The sequence below is a fragment of the Montipora foliosa genome, chromosome 11 (genome assembly GCF_036669935.1).
Source record: "Montipora foliosa isolate CH-2021 chromosome 11, ASM3666993v2, whole genome shotgun sequence".
Lineage (NCBI taxonomy): Eukaryota > Metazoa > Cnidaria > Anthozoa > Scleractinia > Acroporidae > Montipora > Montipora foliosa.
This window is the reverse complement of record NC_090879.1, coordinates 19,437,071-19,447,070: the sequence shown is the minus strand read 5'-3', so window position 1 is coordinate 19,447,070 and position 10,000 is coordinate 19,437,071. Positions and strand designations below refer to the sequence as shown.

Below are 10,000 nucleotides of genomic sequence, written 5' to 3'. Positions count from 1 at the left end.
ACCCATCCAAATACTAACCCCATGGGACATGGATTTACTTTTGTATTGGAAAGCTTATGGTGATAAAGAAGTTGCAACGGAACTTGAAAATGATCAACATGTCAGCCTTGAAGCATTGTTTCTCCATTCCCTTTTATTTTCTTCTTGATCTTTCTGGGTTTAGTATTTTACTAGTAATCAAATGTCTTCTCAGAGAGCTATTTACCATGGCACTACAATGATAACATCTACCATGGCACTAAAATGATATACGGTACCAAATAATATTGTGTACTATTAGGGCTAAACATTATGCAAAGGCAACTTGAATCTCCTGGAAAACGAAATGCAGCTCAGTTGACAGTTGTGGAATAAAGTGCTGTGTTACCTCACTACCACATGTACGCAATGCGTGCCTATTTTTTCTTTTAACAGTCTGCCATTACGTGGTGCGGTTCTGACAGATAAGCTCTCAGTGATTTGGATCAAGGAGAAAGTGACATCATTTGCTTACTAACTTAAAAATAAAGTGTGTGAATGTGGCTTAATTAGTATGCAGCACGAGAGTTTTTGGCTTTTACATTGTCAAATTTGTGTTCTGCATACTAATTAAGCAACATTCAAACACTGAGGGCTTATCTGTCAGGACCCCACCAAGTAATGGTGGACCATTAAATGAAAGAAATAGATTTTCTCTTGACATGATTGCATAAAATCTTGCATGTTGATCCTTCAGCACAAGAACCTTTCAAATGTAAAGAAAAATGAGAAACGATTTTTGATTGTATAGTAGCACTTTAGAGATAGGAATTTTCTTAAAACCTGGGTTCCTGAAAGGAAAGGAACTTTATTTAAGGGTCTAGTCTTCTAGTGCTGAAGCACTAAACTAAAATCAACAAATCAATTAACACAAATCAAATCAACTATTGGTTTTTGAGGAGAGGGGAAACCCAGAGCACCCAGAGAAAACCCTCTCAGTAGAGAGTAAAGAACCAACAAACTCAACCCACATGTGATGCAGAGTCTGGGAATCGAACCCGGGCCACATTGGTTACAGGCGAGTTGTCGTTGTCTCACCACTGTGCCATCCCCTTCATCCCTGTAATCGTATTGGTACAGCTTGTTCACAACAGCTCTCAATGTATAATGATAACATGTAACTTTCTCCTTTAAACCAATATGCATAGGTGGATTTTAGCTCAACTCTGATTCTCTCTGCAAAGTTACTTAAATACAGTATTTCAGGGTTAATTGACATCAGAGAAGCTGCCAGTGTTGTTCACAAGTAGAAAAAATGTTGTGTTGAATTGCAGTGAAAATTGACATAATCAAATTGTGGCTTTTTCCATTCCTCTTTCGTTTGTTTGTTTGTTTGTTTGGTTTTTTTTTTTTTTTTTGCTATTAAGTGTTAAGCTTGGGGAAGTTTATACTCACCTTAATATTATAGTGGCTAAGTCCTTTCTTGTGGTTCTGAGGTACTAATAATTCTTAATCCTTCTTAGACGCAATGAAAGACTGGTTAATTTTTTGGACCATGTGAAAAGGAAAGCTGTTGTATTTGATGGTGATGATTACTCAGAGCCAACACCTATGGATCTCATTGTTGAAGTGAAACCAACTCTGCCTCCTATTGCTCCAATAGGTTAGTGATCATTTTACTTTGAGAGCACTGAAAGTCGCACTAAACATAGCAACACCACCATTCTTAGTAATGCTTTATTCAATTATGGGTGGCATATTTTGGTTTCCACAGAAGAAACCACCAACTTACCAAGCACAACCAAAGCATCTACCACCCCTCTCCCCAGAAGAACACGAAAACCACAAGAGTCCACCCCTCCAGCCCATAAAACAACACCAGAGTCGAAAGTATCAACTACCCCACAGCCAGCCTCCACCTCCACAACAATGCCAGAATCAGAAGCATCCACTACTGCATCCCCTAAAACGACATCAAAATCTGAAGAATCCACCACTCCAGCCCCCAGAACAACTCCAGTTATGGAAAAATCAACCACCTCCTCATTAGTACCCACAACAACACCGGAACCGGAAGTGTCTACTTCACCAGCCCCCACACCAGTGAGTCCACTGTGCCAAACTCGAGAGAAACCAGCTCAGCTTGATGGAGTGCTGGGATTTGGGTTTGACCTTAACAGCCATGCTTTGTATGATATAGAAAAGGGCAGTTTATTGGAGAAGTTAAAGGGTACCGAGTAAGTAAATGCAATTTGTGTAGTATACAGTCAGAAAAGCTGCCCCTGTATCTCGGAAGTAACTACAGAATTAACCATCAAAGAGTAATAATTTGTATTTTTAGAAATCCATGAAATTTGAGATGACGATAAAAGAGAAAACTCTGACCTCTCTGGTGATTCTGAAAGGAGACAAAACTTCAAATTAAATCACCATTGCTGCACCAACTGAGCTCACAAGGCCAAACACTCATAATGAACCAGTTGAATGCATTCAGCAAGTCATTTAAATATGAAAGAAAACTTAGGGATCATGAAATAAAAAAACTTCAGTGAAACACCAAGTGTTTCAGTTAGAAAGCATTTCCACATGTTGATATGTATGCTACTTAACTAATGACACAATGGAATGGGAGTAAAATCTGTGGCAATCCTCAAAACTTGAAAGACTGGGTAAGCTAAACAACATGTTAAGCATGACTTACAGCATAAAGCCTGCATTGTAGCATGTCTGTGGTACAACAATAATCCAAACGGTCACCCCAAAATGCAGACTGCAGACTGTGTAGACCGTGCAGACCAGGGGTAAAATGTGGTGTTACCCTCACTATTATTGAGAGCTAACCATAAACAGGCTACCGTAACCTGAATGTTATTTAGGCCTAATAATTATTAGGCTAACCGAATGTCATTCAATTGTCTACAGCATGTTTATGAAGTAAAAGGTATTTTTTTTCAAATGCATGTAAGAGATGAAAGGGAGAGGTGAAATTGCCCAGATAAGTACAAGGATCACTTCTCCCTTTCATAGTTAGGAAGTGTTGCAAAAGTTTTTCTGCTTTCCTTTCCTCAGAACTAGACTGAGTTTTGAATTCCGTGCCTCTAATCCAAGTGGTATTCTATTGTACACTGCCAATGCAAATCAAGCAGATTTTATAGAGTGTCATTTGGAAGATGGTAGAGTATCCTGTAGCTTCAGTGCGGGTGTTGGCATTTTAAAACTTTACTCTGTTCATGCAAATTACACTGATGGAAACTGGCACTCGGTAAGTAGCTTTCAACGGGTCACAGATCTTTGTCATGGTCTGGTTGATTATTCCTTCCTACACTTTTGAACCAACTTGTTTCGTAGGCATTTTAAGATTTTTAGATTTTCAGAGTTTAAAATAATTATGAGTAAAGCAGTGACAAAAGGAATAGTGCCTGAAGAAATTCAGGCTTAATTGAACCAGATTTCAACCCAGGAATCTGTGATGGGGACCTTAAGCAAGGACAACAACGATGTCTGCAAGAATGTTGTCTAAAAATATTATTTCCCGTGTTTGTAATAATTTTGCGATTACTCCAAGTCACTGGGCATGGAAAGTGTGAGTCCACATTCCAGAAATGAAATCAATGAGGATAGTTAGAGAGAAAATTGAGAATTTACCTTCAGGTGCTCACATCTTCACACAACCTGAGTCATATGGGTCATTTCATGTCAGGACGAGAAGGGTAAAGAAATTAATGAAAATTTGAAAATATGAAAGGCAGGCAAGTCTAAAATGCTGGTAACTGGTAACAGGTAAACATTTCTACATGTTTGCAACTGACAAAGAGCAGATTACACACCTACAGCTTTAATTAATAAGGTACATGTATGGTAATCACAGATGGTAAAGGGACAAGTAAAAAAAGTATACTGCTAAGTTATCTGTCTCTGTAACAAATTCTTACCTCATACATGTTAAACAAGGACTGCAGGTTACCTCTGTGTCAATAAATACCAAAATAATAGTGGTATAGTTTTTTTTATCACACACTGTATTTGTGAAATCAGATTAATTTGTAATTTGTAAATGTGAAATACTGGGCCAATTTAATTTTTATATAGTTACCTGTTTTACCAGTTACCTTTTGCCAGTTACCAGTTACCAGCATTTCAGACCTGCTGTATTAAAGGAATGTGCATGGCATGCAGTACTTTTGTTTTTACTCATTAAACCTATTGTTTTATGGCGTTCTCATTGGTGTCTTCGTTGTCCCTACTGTCTTCTTGTTTCATAAGCTTGGTAAGAAACAATAATTCACTAGAAACACTTGAGGTGGATGGTGCTTACATTTTGTTTTGCAAATTTATCCGATGCAAAGTGGGAAAAAAGCCAGGAAACAAAATAGTGTTAAATCATGATGTCATCAATCCATCTTGCCAATTTTGTTTTCTTAGGTGGGCATTGTCCGCAGCCGAGTTAATGGCACACTTTTTGTAGACAACCGAATTATGGACACTGGTCAGGCTACTGGTGGAGCCTCATCTATTGATGGTCTTGAGAAGTTCTACTTAGGAGGAGTCCCAGAAGGATTTAACAGCAAACGAGTTCCGGTGAGTGGATACTTGAAGATTTCTGTTACATACATATAAATTATGGCATATTAATATTTAATTTTATAAACTACCAGACATTTTCACTTTTTGTACCAGTACAATTAAAATTGTACCAGTTCAAAAACAAATTGTACCAAAGTGCAAATTGAACTACAACATATATCCTTATTTGACATCAGACTGTACATGAGTAAAGCTTATTAGTTATGGAAAGTTTGTTATTTTTTGTAATTGCCAGACCGTGGAATTACCGTAAAGACTCGTATATAAGCCGCACTCATGTATAAGCTGCACCCCCAACTTTCTAGCATGATTTTGGAAAAAAAATAAGAATTCCAAAAAAGCACTCTTGTAAAAAAATTTGGTCGTTTATTCGCAGATATGTTAGCATAAACTTGACGATATCCAATGTTGTGTATTTGCAGCAACATTAATAAGTTAATCAATCCTGAAAATACCTTTTAAAAGCTTCTTTTTAATCAATTTCCCTATTGCCTGTAACTGACAACAGTAATTGTCTTCATTGCTAAAGCCCACAGTTGAAATGAAAATGATAGAATTTGCACAAAAAAGGCGGCAGGTACACGTACAAAACACAGGTTATTGTTTTACCTATACAGAAAGTATCCTAAAGATTCATAAAAGCTAACCTTAAGCCTAAAAACTTTTCTTTAGGCCTAAAATTAAACCCTAACCCTAACCCTATGAATGTTTAGGATACTTTTCTTTAGGCCTGATTAGGCCTAAGGTTAGCTTTTATGAATGTTTAGGATACTTTCTGTATCGTTAAAACAATGACCTGTGACCTGTGTTTTGTACCTGCAGCGAAAAAAGCGCCTGAGAACGATGCAAAAGGCAAACGTTTGCTTGGTAACCTCGCTGTCATTTAACGAGGGAAGTCTGGACTTGGAAACGTTTGCTTTGGCATCAGCTGTGCGTAGATATCATGTTTATGGGACAAATAGGAGGCATCAATCGGAGAAAAACTTGTTGCTAAACGAGTTTAACATCCCCATGGACAAACACGCCGTGAAAGCAGTGAAGGGCAATGAAATGGTCGGCCATTTGTTTCTCCCGAATAGCATGGTATTTTCTTGCACATAGTGGAGAAATCAGTGTTGAAGTGATCGGTTGTAGACAACATTGTACGCAGCTGTACGGAGGAATGGAGATTCCATGCCAGTTAAACTGCTCAAACAAAGTGCACAACGAAACGCTTGAAAGAACTACTGGCGAGCAAGATTCAGGTTTATAACCTGAAGATACGAACACACAGCTCTTTTAGGAGCCACCACTTCTATAACCACCGAAAACAGTGATCAACAACAGGTTTCAATATGTTTGATCTTTAGTTACTGAAGGTTTTCAGTTCAATTTGTGACCCCTACAAGCCAGTTTACTCCCTCTGAAAGCAATGGTCTCGTGTATAAGCCGCACCCACGATTTTTCGCACAAAACTTAAGCAAAAAGGTGCGGCTTATACAAGAGTCTTTATGGTATCTCTCTGTTCTTACTGTGCTATTGCTTTGCTATTCAAGTTCTTCCTTCTCTACTTACATGAACTTAATATTGGTTTTTTGGTGACTTTTAAGGTTGGGTCTAAATCAAGTCTACCAGGATGCATCAGGAATGTAACTGTGAATAAAAGACACATTGGTTTGCCAACAACCTCTCACAAGGGTAAAGACTGTTACCTAGATAGCCCAGAGTCTGGCGTCAGCTTTGAAGATGGCGGTGGCTATCTGAAAGTTGGTATGTCCTCTTTCTCATTTTACTGAAAGGTATCCGAGTTATAGTCTCGGTTGACTTTGCTTGGTACAGCAAAATGGACAATAGAATTACAAGGCGGTGATTTCACTGGCTAAAATCAATGCACTGGTCCCCTTGGAGCAATACATTTCACCTCCTCCCTCTATAACGAAATTGCAACAACAACAAATAAAACAGCCATGACGTCGAGTGCCATTGGAGAGGATTTCTGCACTTGGAAGGCTTCAAAGAGCCTCATTTCTAAAAGAATTCGCTGAAAATCCGGATTTATAACATTCAGTGGAGTAACCAAAGCCATGGGAGCTTTGTTGGGGTTTCAGTGTGAAACATTTAATGTTCTTTGCCGATTCAGAAACTGAAGCCCATGTTCTGAGTGATGGCACAATAGCAACTAAAATGTGAAAATTCTGGGTTCAGTCTTCTGGAAATGTTTTGAATAAGATGGTGAAATCATCATTACAGATAAAGAACTTCCAGCAGTGGTTTGTTGGAAATGCCCAAAATTTCTAGCTTGATGTCATAGCATCACTGAATTGGAACTCCCTTGGTATTGGTATAGGAGTTGCTCACTCCTGGTCATGGGCTCCTGTGTTAACATATCTCTTTATTCTAGTCAATCCTTGCAGTTTGCTTCTAAATCTTCTAAAATGTATCACCCTGCGTCTCCGCAACATGGTTTTCGAAGTGAACTCTCTAAAGAGTGTCTTGTTACACAATGGCTAGGTAGACTCAGAAGTGTCTATAGATGAGTCTTTGTTCCAAGGATTACTTTGAAGCTATGATATTTGATGTTCACCTGAAAGGCCTTTCATGATAATTAAGAAAAGCATTTCATTTTTCAAACTGTTTAACCATAGGCAACCAAGACTCACAATTTACATTATGATTTATAAGCTTTTTTGAATAAAGGCATTTCAAATCAATGTTGGTTTTCATCATCTTGAAAAGCCATTTTGAATAAACACAAGATCTATGTTTTACTTCAGCGACGGTTTGAGACTTCTAATCTCTCCTTGGCAACCTGTTAACTAAATTGCTGTCAGCATTCTGTTTATTAGTAGCTTTTTTTGCACCAGCTGTCATTAACATTAGGTGTACTTTTACTTTTATACAAAAACTGACAAGTGCTAAAAACCACTTTTTAAATAAATATATCCTTAAGAATAAGAGTATCACTTCCCTTTATAAAAATAAAACATGTACATTGTAGAATGGTGGATTTTAGTTGCACAGGAAATTGGAAGAACAGAAAATGATGCAGAATTTCCAATCAATTCCTTTGTTTGTGCCTTTGTGTTGCTTTAAGTTGTCTTTATGTGTGCCTTTAGATAACATATACAATGTGGGAACGGTAGAAGACATCATGCTAGAAATCAAACCCAAATGCTTAACTGGAATTCTCTTGTCATCATCGTCCAGTTCAGGAGACTTCATTACATTAGAGATGGTTCATGGAAATGTGAGTAATACATACGGTAATAATTAAGCCAAGCTGAATTTGGTGATTGGCAAGTCTTTCTCATATATATTGTTGTACTTTATTTACATGAAAAGTAGAAATAATAACCACAGCAATAGATTCACTGTCACGCAACCGAAAAAAAACTTGAAACAGTTACGAGAACTTCGAATGTTGTAGGAGCCAAATTCATAAACCATGTCTTCACTTTTCAGATCTGTGCAGTACATCATTTCTGAGGTTATTTGTTGAGGCGTTTCATGTAATGTAAGGACGGTGCCTACTATTGTTATTGCGCATGCATACGTTCTGTGCATCTCGTGATACTTGCATTTCCTATTGGTAGTGCTTATAAACCCATTGACTCCCAGGGGTTCCCCATTGATGAGTAAAATTGTTTGGCGCTAGACAGAGTTAAGCCAGGCCAGTTTGAGTGTCAGAGGGTTAATACAGGGATACTTTTGCACAGTTCAAAACTATTCGGAGAAAGCAGAATTTAGCAAGTGCTCTTGGTACATCCAAAAAGAAAATTAATTTTGGGGTAACCATGCATTTTTCAGAGATAGTTAAGCTTCAGTTTAAGAAAGAACGCCATCTATGGCTTTGTATTTCAAAGCTTGTTACAAATGTCTGGTTACCCCAAATTTTCTTTTTGGATTTCAATAACACTTGTTAAGATCTGCTTTTCCCACATATTCAGATAACTGTGCAAAAATACCTTTGAAGTAGTAGGCACTGTCCTTAATTGACTTCTGTACAGAGTCATGATCAAAGGGTAATCGACAAAAACATCTGGCATTTTTTCGGCCAAAAACCTTATTGATGCAAATTTATTGAACCCTTATTGAGCACTTTCGTGCTCTCAAAACTCTTACTCAATGAGATATTTGCCGTCAACATTATCTAATCAGCGCCTTTTTGCCTTCAACCTACCTCAAAACCTTTTGTTTGCATAATCATCGAACATTTATCAAACCTTTATTTTCCCTCGTTTCACCTTGAACCTCAGATTTGTGCTTGAAAAACTCTCATTTGGACCTTTTTGCAACCAGACCGAACCAGCTAGGACAAGATTATTGCATTAAAGACCATTTAATCGGCGAGGTTTTTCCTTCAACACATACTGTGCAGAGGTTATCTCCTTAGAACAGTGGATTGGACTTGACACCTATTGGATTTTGAACTGTGCTTATCGGACATTTATAATAGGATTGACTTTCCATATAAACAATTTTGTAAACCCTACTGTAGGATTGACTACAAAAACCAATTGGAACGACATTTTAGAAAAATAAATAAGTTGAATGCACTTAACATGCAATAATCTGAGATTACTACTAGTTTAACTATGAATATTGATGTCTATGCACGGAACATGGGCTGATCACATAATGATACAAGCTGTTTACATCATAGAATCAAGTCAACATTTTGTGGACATGACTGAGTTGTTGAACCAGCAACTAATTGCGAGACCTATATACATAGGACACATAGGGGAGATGCATTATGTTGCAACATTCATAGCTGATGGAAATTAAGTTGAAAAAGATAGTGAAAGTTAAATTATTCAATAGTTAAAAACAAGTAAACACTAAATAGATCTTGCACATGTTTCTAAACCACACTGCCCTTCCCTCAGAAAGCAAGCAATATTGTTTAGTGATCCATTTTTTATAATGGTTTTCACCTGATGTCACAGCATCCATGTTGGTGCACAGAACAATAGAGAAAATAGTCTTTTGGCATTTTAACTATTATTTTGTACACAAACATGGCTGTCTCATCACATGATTGAAAACCATCTATAGTGATAATAAGCGATATTAGAAATTGTTAATCTGTGATTGTTTCAACACCACTGACTTTGTGAAAACAGTTGGCACATGCAGCCTTTGACTGTCTATTTTGTAGAGTGATGACATCAAAATTAATTACTCTAACCAGGGTGGGCATCCACGGGGTTCCTCTGCCTTAGAGAATTCAAAGAGGAACATAACATCACCATCAGGAACTTGTCCTACTGTCTACTCACTAATTAAAAGTTAAATCCTGTTGGATGGGAGAATGCCTGTATTTGCTACTTTCCCATTCCCATAATGCAATACATGTAGGTTTTGGGGTTTTTTTTGCATAAAAACAATACAGGTCATTTACTCTTTGGACTGTATCATGTTTCAGTGAACTGGATATCCATTGTTTTAATGCAAATAACCCCCCAAAATGAACTGT

At 37.5% G+C, this 10,000-nt stretch overlaps 1 protein-coding gene across 1 annotated transcript in view; it reads left to right on the top strand.

The window, feature by feature from the left end:
• Nucleotides 1-10,000, top strand: part of LOC137974993 (laminin subunit alpha-4-like) — a 24,135-nt gene that overhangs the window by 9,521 nt on the left and 4,614 nt on the right. Inside the window, exons 6-11 of the mRNA XM_068822025.1 lie at nucleotides 1,482-1,621; nucleotides 1,733-2,195; nucleotides 3,028-3,220; nucleotides 4,381-4,536; nucleotides 6,132-6,291; nucleotides 7,638-7,768. Of these exons, the coding sequence (XP_068678126.1) occupies nucleotides 1,482-1,621; nucleotides 1,733-2,195; nucleotides 3,028-3,220; nucleotides 4,381-4,536; nucleotides 6,132-6,291; nucleotides 7,638-7,768 (1,243 nt within the window). The remainder of the gene's footprint in view (nucleotides 1-1,481; nucleotides 1,622-1,732; nucleotides 2,196-3,027; nucleotides 3,221-4,380; nucleotides 4,537-6,131; nucleotides 6,292-7,637; nucleotides 7,769-10,000) is intronic.